At 41.1% G+C, this 12,210-nt stretch overlaps 1 protein-coding gene across 1 annotated transcript in view; it reads right to left on the bottom strand.

Annotated features, from left to right (window-relative positions):
* NELFA (negative elongation factor complex member A) overlaps positions 1 to 7,690 on the bottom strand; it is a 38,790-nt gene extending 31,100 nt beyond the window's left edge. Inside the window, 1 exon segment of the mRNA XM_020992226.2 lies at positions 7,355 to 7,690. Within this exon segment, the coding sequence (XP_020847885.1) occupies positions 7,355 to 7,603 (249 nt within the window). The 5' untranslated portion in view covers positions 7,604 to 7,690.
* Between the last annotated feature and the right edge of the window lie 4,520 nt (positions 7,691 to 12,210).

The raw sequence follows: 12,210 nt of genomic DNA, 5'->3' as shown, positions 1-12,210 counted from the left end.
ACATTAGGACACAAAAACCTCACAACCAAATGCAGAAAAGCAGAAATAGTCAACGTATCCTTTTCAGATAATGCAATAAAAATTATATTCGATAATGGACAATGGAAAGAGATAAAAAATTGGAAATTAAATCACCTAATCTTAAAAACAAGTAGGTCAAAGAACATCATAGAAATAATTGATAATTTCATTAAAGAAAATGATGAGACAACACACCAAAATATACGGGATGCATCCAAAGTGGTACTTAGGGGAAAATTCATATCTCTAATTCCTTACGTCAATAAAATAGAGAAAAAGAAGATCCATGAATTGAGCATGCAACTAAAAAAACTAGAAAGAGAACAAATTAAAAATCCCCAATTAAACACCAAATTGGAAATCCTGAAAATCAAAGGAAAGATTAATAAAATTGAAAGTAAGAAAACCATTGAACTAATAAATAAAACTAGAAGCTGGTTTTATGTGGAAAAAAAACCAACCAATAAACCAACACCACCAAAATGGATAAACCATTGGTCAATTTGATGAAAAAAAGTAAAGAAGAAAACCAAATTACTAGTATCAAAAATGAAAGGGGTGACTTTTACCACCAATGAAGAGGAAATTAAGACAATTGTTAGGAGCTATTTTGTCCAATTATATGCCAATAAAATTGATAATCTAAATGAAATGGATGAATATCTACAAAAATATAAATTACCCAGATTAATAGAAGAAATAAAATATTTAAATAACCCAATCTTAGAAAAAGAAATTGAACAAGCCATAAATGAACTTTCTAAGAAAAAAAAACTCCAGAACCAGATGGATTCACAAGCAAATTCTACCAAACATTTAAAGGACAATTAATCCCAATAATATATATTTGGAAAAATAAGTGGAAGGAGTCTTATTAAATTCCTTTTACAACACAAATATAGTGCTGAGACCCAAACCAGGAAGAACCAAAACAAAGAAAGAAAATTATACACTAATTTCCCTAATGTTTATTGATGCAAAAATTTTAAGTAAAATACTAGCAAAGAGATTACAGCAATATATCACAATTATAGCAGGAATGCAGGGCTGGTTCAGTATTAAGAAAACTATCAACAAAACTGACCATACCAATAACAAAACCAACAGAAATCATATGATTATCTCAATAGATGCAGAAAAAGTCTTTGACAAAATACAGCACCCATTCCTATTAAAAACACTAGAAAGTATAGGAATAAGGCTTACCTTAAAATGATAAGTAATATTTATCTAAAACCCTCTGCAATGATTATCTGTGATGGGAATAAGCTAGAAGCCTTCCCAGTACAATCAGAGGCGAAGCAAGAATGCCCATTATCACCTCTACCATTTAATACTGCACTAGAAATGTTAGCTGTAGCATAAGAGAAAAAAAATTAAAGGAATTAGAATAGGCAATGAGGAAACAAAACTATCACTCTTTGCAGATACGATGTTACACTTAGAAAATCTAAAGAATCAACCAAAAAGCTATTTGAAATTGTTACCAACTTTAGCAACATTCCAGGATACAAAATAAACCACACAAGTCATCAGCATGTCTATATATCACCAAAGTCCAGGAGAAAGAGCTAGAAAGAAAAATTCCATTTAAAATATCTGTAGACAACAGAAAATACTTGGGAGTCTACCTGCCAAGACAAACTCAGGAACTATATATGAACACAATTACAAAACACTTTTCATACAAATAAAATAAAGACCAAAACAATTGAAAAATATTAATTGCTCATGGGTAGGCCATGCCAATATGAAAAAATGACAATTCTACCTAATCTATCTTTTCAGTGCCATAGCAATCAAACTATCAAAAATTATTTTAAAGAGCTAGAAAAAAATAATAACAAAATTCATCTGGAAGAACAAAAGCTCAAGGCTAATAGGGAAATCAATGAAAAAAATTTGAAAGAAGGTAGTCTAGCAGTACCAGATCTCAAACTGTATTGTAAAGTAGTAATTGTCAAAACAATCTGGTACTGGCTAAGAAATACAGTGGTGGATCAGTGGAACACATTAGCTACAAATTACATTATAGTAAATTAAAAAGTAATCTAGTATATGATAAACCCAAAGATACAAGCTTTTGGAACAAAAACCTCATTATTTGACAAAAACTTCTGAGAAAATTGGAAAACAGTATGGCAGAAACTAGGTATAGACCAACATCTCACACTGTATACAAAGATAAGGTCAAAACAGGGACATAATTTACACATAAAGAGTGATACCTTAAGCAAATTACAAGAACATGGAATAGTTTTATGTCAGATTTATGGATAAGGGAAGAATTTAGGATCAAAGAAGATACAGAGTGCATTACAAAATATAAAATAGATCATTTTGATTATATAAAATTAAAACATTTTTGCACTAACAAAACCAATGCAACCAAAATTATAAGGAAAGCAGAAAACTGGGGGAAATTTTTGCAACAAATATCTCTGATAAAGGCTTCATTTCTCAAACATATAGAGAACTGAGTCAAATTTATAAAAATACAAGTCATTCCCCAATTGACATATGGTGAAAGATATGAACAGGCAGTTTTCAGACAAAGAAATCAAAGCCATCTATAGATAGTCATGTGTAAAAATGCTCTAAAACACTACTGATCAGAGAAATGCAAATTAAAACAAGTCTGAGGTACCACTTTACACCTATCAGATCGGCTAATATGACAAAAAAAGGAAAATGATAGACTAAGGGGTTATGGGAAAACTGGGATACTAATGTACTTTGTGCACTGATCCAACCATTCTGGAGAACAATTTGGAACTATGCCCAAAGGACTATCAAACTGTCCATACCCTTTGATCCAGCAATACCACCGTTAGATCTATATCCCAAAGACATCCAAAAAAAGGGAAAAGGACCTACTTGTACAAAAATATTTAGAGAACCTCTTCTTGTGGCTAAGAATTGGCAATCAAAGGAATGCCCATCAATTGGGGAATGGCTAAACAAGCTGTGGTATGTGACTGTAATTGAATATTGTACTGTAAGAAATGACAAGCAGGATGGTTTTAGAAAGACTTACACGAACTGATACATAGTGAAATGAACTGAAATGAACCAGGAGAATGTTGTACACAGTAACAGCAATACTGTTTGATGAAGAACTGTGAATGACTTAGCTATTCTCAGCAATACAATGAACCAATACAATCTCAAAGGACTAATGATGAAGCATACTATCCACCTCTAGAGGAAGAATTGATATTGATTGGACACAGACCAAAGCATGCTATTTCTCTTTTTATTTTGAATCTTCCTGTACAAATGACCAATATGGTAATGTTTTACATAATCACACATGTATAACCTATATCTGACTGCTTACCATCTCAGGAAGGAGGGAAGGGAAGGAGGGAGAGAAGGATATAATTTGGAACTCAAAACTTTAAATAAAAATGTTTTAAAAATTGGAAAATAAGATAAGTACAGAAGATAGCTGCTTGAGAAAGGAAGGCATGCTAATAAGTAGAGTGTTAATTATGGAAGTGACAGTGCAAGGAAGAAAAGAATTTTGAAGAGGGAGTATGGCTTATGCAAAAGCACAGAAACCAGAGGTGAGGAATGGGGAGTAGTAAAGTTCTTAGGGAAGGCAGGGCCAATAAGGTGAATAATGTAAAAGAAGTCTGCAAAGACAGGTTGTAGACAAATTTTGGAGGACTTTAGATGTCAGGCTAAAATCATTTTTATTTTATCCTAGAGGCAGTAACATGAAATACAAATTTCCTCCTCATGAGAACTATTTCCCTTTGTGGGAAAAACAATTAGAGGAGTTTAATATATTTTTGTGATTATGTTAGCAAATACTAAACAAATCTTGCCATAGGTTGGGCTCCAACCTGTCTGGAGGTCTTGGTCTCCGCTCTAAAATGAGGAGTTTGGATTAAGTAACAATGCCTGGTGCACAGTAAGTGCCTAATTATGCACTTTAGGCCTTCAAGAGTTGATCAGTTCCTCTTGCTGAGATTACTGGGAACAGAGCCTTTAGGACTTGGATTATGTCTTCCTATAGTGTGTGTGAACTCATTCATTCATCCCTTTGAGATTAACTGGGACCTTTCTTAGGACCGTATACTTGCTGACCACTTTATATAGCATTAAGCATGAGTGACTCAACCTTAGTTTCTCAAAGATTATTTGAATGGCTCAGGCTATTCTGGAACCACCTCTCAATGTAAATACTCTCAAGAAGTCTCAATCAGTCCCAAACAAAGGCTTACTTGTTTTCCTTCCTATGACCTCATTAAATTAATTTCTCCCTAGATTAACCTAACACAGACTTTCAAGGTCTACTTTAGCTTTAAGACTCTGATACTTATTCAAAGGTCATGGAGAGGAAAAAGTAACAGTCTTTTTGGGTCAACGTTACAGCACTAATTTACTAGGAAATAAGTTTTCTTTAGAAGTGTTCTTAATGAAGTTTAATTAAAAAAAATAATGCTAGACCAGAGGTTCGTAACCTGGCATTCAAGAACTTTAAAAAAATATATATATTTCTTGATAACTATTTCAGTAACTGATTTCCTTTGTAATTCTATGCATTTTATTTTACGGATTTAAACACAGTTCTGAGAAGGGGATCCCAGTCTTTGCCAGACTGCCAATGAGGTCCAGGACACAAAAAAGGTTAAGATCCCTTGTACTAGACAACATATGATCTAATTAAATTTAATTCAACAAACATTAAGTGCCTACTGTATGGAAGGTACTGGTAACACAAAGGTGAAAATGGCAATGGCTGCTTCCTCGTGAGTTTATGGTCTCATAATTATACACCAACCAATACTTCCCAAATTTTCTCCTCGGTCATCTTCTTAGATTTCACAGATAATCTATATGGTACCTACTGAGCATTGTGCGCTGTTGATTTACACACACAATCTCTCCACGTTATTGTCATCTTTTTGGCATTCAGAATCTTTTACAAGGATTCTCACAATATATTTTAAAAGAGGAAAATAAGCAAGGATCAGCAATTTCCTCAAGTGTAGGGATCTTCCTCTATCTAGTATGTAAATCATAAAAAGGTTAAGTGATTTGCCCAAGCTTATACCAGTACAACCACGAAATGTCCAAGGTGGGCTATGAACCCAAATCTTCCTAAGAGCTTCCAAGTCTACCCCTATGGCTGCCACATCTTCATTGTATAAATATTGAACTAAAAACAGAAAGACCTCCCTCCACTGACAATCCTACTGCAGGAACAAGAACAGGATTCCACCCAGTTTAGTCAACTGGAAGCTAATTTCTCTTCTGAGCATTTCTAAAATCTCCCAGGGAGCCCTATTTGTGGCCTGAGACCATGAAGAATCTTCCCTGGAGTCCAGTCAGATGCAGCAGCTGTCCTTGGGCATGCCAAGTTCAGAACTATTTCAAGTTCCTCTTCTCCTACTTCTTATTAAACACTATAGTCCAACACTATTTGCCTCAAGAAAATATAGTGCATACAGGTGTATTTAATAAAGGTCTGTTGCACTGAATAATCCTAATAGATCTAATTTCTCTGGCTAACAGATAAAAATGTGGCACTTTCAATACTAAAAATATTTTTTATATGAAGACAGCCAACAATGGTCATTTTCTTTTTCCACTGCTTCCTAGACCTCAGACTAGTCTGATTGCAGTTTTTTCTACCATACAAGAATCAGTAATCCTCATTTCCTTTCTGTTTAAGTCATTAAAACCTCTTTTTTTTTAACAGACAGGCAGGAACAATGCAGTTATTGTCAATCCCTGAAAGAACTTGACAAACAATTCTCAATGTGATGGGTGGGAAAGTTTTTAATAGAAAACAATAGAAACAAAGTTTTAAAGTCATACCAGGTTCTCAGTAGCTTGCAACTACTCCTAAACTGTTGCCAGATGTACGATGGAAAAGGGCTGGAGGAAGGATCACCAGACAGTAGGGGATAGAACTGTAGGTTTGGAAACACAAAGGTAAACCAGGGACTTCAGGAGAGCCCAGGAACTGGAGAGGCAGGCACAGAGTGAGTAGGAAAGGATTTAACAGGAGCTCAAATTAAAGACACTGAGAACAGTCCAGTGTGATTTGCCAAGGGAGGGCATCTAAGAGGCAGAAAAAGGGTCACATACAGGATTCAGTGGGCTGTTGTTCCGTACTTCATTTAGTGTGTAATGCTTGTCTAGTGGAAAGGGGATGGGGGGGGTATATGCTGCATATACGCTGTGCACAAATCTAACTGGTGGATTAGAAAAGGGGGTCAGAAAAGGTGACAACCAACTATGAATGCTGACGGAAACGTGTAGCCAGAAGGAATATGTGAAAAAAATAAAAGTGGTGGGAGAAGGTAGGAGGGGAAGGGGAGTGACTGTGATTTGAAAAACTATGGAGAAAGAGGCCAGAATAGGAAGGGTTCTAGGGATCCTTAGCGCCCCAAGGATAAAGTCAAGTGCCGAACACAGTCCTCAACAGTGAGCACTCCCACGTCGAGATTACTTAGTTTTTATTTGTTTGTACGTTTCGCTTCCTTCTCAGTGTACGTGTTATCTTCTCCCCACCCCTCCCCCTTCCACCTTAAGGACTGGGACAGCTTTTATTATTTTTGTGTGGGGCACAAAAGCAGCCACTTAATACAAAAAATTCGGGGTGAAAGGAACTCAACACTACTCTGGCGTAATGGTAGGAGGGAGGGATTCATCTCTGTAAACATTTTTTAAAAGCATCCTGTGTGCAAAGGTCTAGCACTGGCCCAAGTGCCTGGCACATAACTCCTATACTCGGAGCTTAATAAATGCCGGTTGATTCATTCACTTGGTCCAGCAACAAGAGCTCAAGTCAGCTAGCATTTATTAAGCTCTTACTGTGTGCCAGGCACTGCGCTAAAACGACAGGGATACAAAGATAGCCAAAAACAGCCCCAGCCCTACGGAACCTCGTTATCTAAGGGGTCAAACGACCCGAATTCGAATTCTCCGGCCACGGGCGCTAGCTTCGTGACCTTGGGAGACTCACTTTTTTCACTCTGAGCCTCAGTTTCTCCATCTGTAAAAATGATGGAGACTTGGCAAACTAAGAAGCCTGAGCGCAGGGGTTGGGCATTCAAGGGGCGCAGGGAGAGGACAGAGGTGCTGCCGGAGGAGTGGAGCCCAGCCAAGCTGGGGCGGGGGAGAGAAGGGGAAGGTAGGAGGGGAAGAAGGGAGAGGGAGGGGGGAGGGGAAAAAGGGGGGGAGGATCTCCCGCCGAGCGCGGGGGAAGGTGAGAAGGGGGTGCCGCCGCCGCCGCCGCGGCCCGGAGAGCCAAGCCCTGCCCTGCCCCTCAGGCCCCGGCCCCAGTCCCCCCACCCCCGGCCAATGCCCTGACCTCATCCACGGCGCGTCGAGGAAGATGCAGCGTCCCGAGCAGCAGCTTCAGCTTCACGGCAGACGAGAGGTTGTGGAAGCAGAGACGTATGTTGTCGATGACCGTGGCCGTGAGCAGCGACGCGATGCTCGGCGGCGCCCACAGTTCGTCCGTCGCCCCCAACTTGTTGTGCAGCCACAGGCCGGTGTCGCTCTCCCGCATGGACGCCATCTTGGGGGAGAAAAGAGGGGGGAAGCGCTCCGCCGGCATCTTATGGAGACACCTACACGCCCGGAGCGAGGACCCCGCAACATGGCGGCGCCCGCCCGAAGGCAGGCGGGCCGACCGAGGGCGAGGCCGGGGTGACGTCACGTCTCACGGCCGTACCTGCGTCCTATTGGATCGGAGCTCTAGAGGACTGCGGCCGCCGATGGGAGGGAAAGGCAATAGGGGAGGCGCCGTTCCGTAACAGGACATGGCAGCGCCCGCCCTCTCCGTCGGACGGAGTTTTGTCCGTAACTAAAGATGGCGGCTCCCGCGTCCCCATTGGGCGTCCCTGGGAAGTCGCCAGGTTGCCTGCGCTGTCCGTAGGGAAATTAGTCCCGAGGGAATTTGTGCGGGGCTGGGGGAGGGGGGCTGGACGGCCTCGAGGCCTCGAAAGAGGAGCGGCCGAGGGTGGGGTAGGGGCTGGAACTTCCTGCGGTTGGTCTAATAACGGTTCTGGAGGCCATGCAGCCCCTGGGGGTTAACGGATCTTGGCGAGGGGAGCGGCCCCCAAGGCCGACCCATGCACGCACCTAGGCAGATGTGGCTCCCAGTGTAGACAGGCACGTTAGTTTACACACGCGCGTGTGGAGTGGAACTGAAGCTTGGATTTCATTGACATTGGCAACTCCCAGTGAGAAAACCTCCTTTGCCAGTGTAGATCACACTTAAGCGACTCAGCCACTCACGGTCCCAAAGGGTGACCTAGAAAGGAGCACCGAGGGCCACATAACCCCGGGGGTGCGTGGGAGGGGGGAAGTTGAACCCTGGTCTTGCTGACTTTGAGTCCAGGTCTCTAGTATTCCACGTTGCCTCTCAAACACAGACACAAATCATGCGTGTGTGTGCACACACTAACGTAATAAAAAGTAACTATTATTTATAAAGTTCTTTAAGATTTGCAAAGTGCTTTACAAATATCTGATTTGATCCCCATGACAACTCTGGGGAGGTAAGTGCTATGATTATTCGGGTTTTACAGATGGGGAACCTGAGGCCAAGGCTAACTTATTTGCCCAGGGACACAAGTAAGTGCCTGAGCTGGGATGCAAACTCAGATCTTATGTCTAAGACCAGTATACTCTCCTTTGGGTGCTTATGTTTTATATATACTATATATATTTGTATATATGCTATATAAGTGCATATACATATGTGTATGTGTACTGGCTCTAGCACATGATATAAATGAAATATACGTGTAAATATGGGAGATGTACGCTCACACTCTACATGATATTAACAGTGAAATATACACATAAATATGGGAGATGTACGCTCACACAGGGCACATGACATAAACAGTGAAATATACACATATATATAGGAAATATGCATCTACAAATAGCACATGATACAAACAGTGAAATAGACATGAATATAGGGGATGTTCACCCACATAAATACATTACACTGGCAAACAATACACAGAGAACTATGCGTATGTTTGTGCATGCTCATTCACGTACCACACATATTCATATAAAGTATAGGAACAATAACCCACAGAAAAAAATCTGCAATTTCAACCCCACCCCCACTGGCTGTCGGAAAGGGTACCGACCGGTCAAAGTGGTTATCTCCTCAACCCAGCTCCCTTTCTCCCTCTACTTCTACCCGCCCCAATTCTCTTTCTGTCCCATCATTCTTGGCTTCCTCTCCCCATTTTTCTTTATTAATTCGCCTTCCACTTCCCCTTATCTCAAATCTCTTCAGACTTATCTCCGCTCCCTTACCTAGGTTTCCCCTGACATTTCCCCAGCCAGGGGTGGGAACCTGTGGCCCTCAAGGCCACATGTGGCTCTCTAGGTCCTCAAGTGTGGCCCTTTGACTGAATCCAAATTTCACAGAATAAATCCCCATAATAGAAAGATTTGTTTTGTAAAACTTGGACTCAGTCAAAAGGCTGCACCCAAGGACCTAGAAAGTCACATGTGGCCTGGAGGCCTCAAGTTCCCCATCCTTGTGACTCTCCTTCCCTCTGTCTCCTCCTTCATTTTGCCTTCCTTCCTTTCTGATCCTCTCTTACCCACTCCTTTGAAGCATCCCTTCATACACATCACTTTTTTCTTGGGTTTCACCTTACTTTCTGAGCCTCCCTTCTGTTTTTTCTTCCTTTTCTTCTGCTATTTATTTGTTAGTTTGCTTCCAAGTCCCTTATGCCTTGACGTCCTCTCTACTACCTCCCCATCTACCCAACCCCACCCTTTAAAAAAAAAGGCAAAAAACTACTCCCAGAGCCAGTCATGAATGTGATGAAATCTGGGTGCAAGGGTGTGTTTCACATAAACAGAGGGAGGCTTCCCAGGAGGCTACCTTCTCTTCCTAGAAGCAGCTGTTAGTGGAAATGGCTCTTTGCCCTTCTCCGTTCAGGTTTCTCCCAGAAAAAAAGGCTAATTTTACTTTGATCTTCATTGGCCGGAAGGTTCATTAGAGGTTAACCATTGGACATGTCACACATTTTTCTCTTCTCTTTTTAACAGCATCATTGGATTTAAAGCTGGAAGGGACTTTAGAGACATCTGGACCAACCCTCTCCTTCCTTACACAGAGTAGAAAACATCACCAGAGAGGGGAAATCATTTGCCCAGACTCACATAGGTTATCAGGTCACAGAGCCAGGATTTAATACCAGGTCCTCTGATTCCAAACCCAGTGCTTTTATCACCCTATCATCTACGAATAGCACATGATACAAACAGTGAAATAGACATGAATATAGGGGATGTTCACCCACATACATACATTACACTGGTCTCAGTCCCGAAGGTGCAAGGATCATGCACATATTAGCTCCTCCTAAGCCCTTACTCCCATTCCAAATCCTCTCATACTCTTCCTTAGCCCTCTAGAACAAGGCCAATGATCCTTGGATCCTCCTTGTCATCAAACTCCCCTGACCCCTGGAACTTTCTAATCAATCTTCCTTTCATATACTCACTTTAACAGATATCTGGATTTACCTAAAAGACAAAAAGGACCTGGAATACCTCACCACTTGTAGGGTAGGTGCCAAGAGAAACCTACGGTTAGCTTCAAAATACTTTATGGGTCCTCATCCACTCAAAACCAGAGCTTCCAAGCCTCCACTGATGTGTTTATGTGTAGTAATCAGAAGGCAGAGGGAACAATTATGCCAAATGCAAAGGCATTTAATGAAATAGCACAATAAGGAAAAAATAATAAAATATTTCCCCTATACTCTAGGGTAAATACATCCTATTATTTTATATTTACACATATATTTTACAAGAACATACACTTCGTCAGTGGGAAGAGTGGACACACATAGGAAACACATATCTAGAGGCACACAAGTAGAGGATACATGTGGTAAGAGCATGCGTGAATGGGACACATAGAAAGTGTATACTAAGGGTATACTTGTAGATGAGCAGTTTATGAATCTGGAGCTGCAAGGTCACTGATGTCTTATGGTGATACCATTGGGTGCTGTGTGTTTCTCTCAGATGCTACTCCACTGGACGCATAGTCCTTGTTAGATAATGCTGTCTGTCTCTTCTCTGCTTCCAGCTTCTAATCTTAGCTGAAGTCTTTGGCTAGATAGGGCTGCTATAGCACGGGAAAAGTGGGCTTTGCCATGCTCTTTTAGCCCAAACTGTGAAGCTGTTTTTATAGCTCTTTTAGAAAAGAAACAACCTTTGCCTCAAATACAGGACCAATTGAAATCTCTTTTTAAGACAAAAAAAAAACCTTTTAGCTCTTTAAAAAATTTAGAATAATCAATTTCTTTCTAGAATTTTGCCTAGAAGGGTTTCCATCTACAGCATTCTTTGCCCCATGTGTCAAGCTTGTTAGGACACAGCAAAATTAAGTAAAGGCCTGGATGTAGAATAGGAGGATTCTTCCAGTTAGGTTTAGTCTTTTCCTTGAATTGCATTTCCTGGTCCAGGGCTTGGATCTCTCTAAGAGTACTCATTCTAGTTTATGGTCATTCTCTAGCTCTCCTGATTTTAATTTCTGAAGGCTAACCTACACCTAATCACATTCCAGGTAGGAGCTTCCTAGCCAAAATAACTGGCCGAGGGCTCTGAGGCTCTAGGTTCCCTAGTTTCATTTTAGATGAATTGGAGGCGGGAAAAGTGGAAAGCATAAGATCAAAGCTAAACTCAGGGGCAAAGGCCATTGTCTCTCCTGCTAGCCTGGCTTTATTCCATTCATGACAGTTAATCCTGAAAAGGTTTTTGAGCTCATCCTTGGGCTTGAAACCACCTTTCCCAGAGGACCCTCCTTCCACTCCCTTTGGATTCCTGGGCCTGGTGGAATTGGATACTCTTTGCTCCCCACTGCCCGTCTCTCCTGCCATCCCTTAATGACCTCTCCTCTTTCAAGGCCCAGTTTGTATGCCTTCACCATCTTCTCCCTATCCTTGTTGCTGTCATTGAAAGATCTCCAGGTCATTCACCAAACTTTCTAAACAACAGACATGTCTACTTCACCATCTGCCTCCCCTTCCCCTCCAGCATTTGCCATCATCTTCAGGGACATCAGCTTTTGTATTGACCACTCCTATAGCTTACCTAAGCTCATGATTCTCCTCTTCCATTCCTCTTCAGCCACACTTAGACCTTATTGTCTCCTGGAATCAACTG

This window comes from Phascolarctos cinereus, unplaced genomic scaffold (genome assembly GCF_003287225.1).
Source record: "Phascolarctos cinereus isolate Bilbo 61053 unplaced genomic scaffold, phaCin_HiC Scaffold_9;HRSCAF=440, whole genome shotgun sequence".
In the NCBI taxonomy this organism is placed as follows: domain Eukaryota; kingdom Metazoa; phylum Chordata; class Mammalia; order Diprotodontia; family Phascolarctidae; genus Phascolarctos; species Phascolarctos cinereus.
Note: the sequence above shows the minus strand (reverse complement) of the source record. Positions and strands in the feature narration are given on the sequence as shown.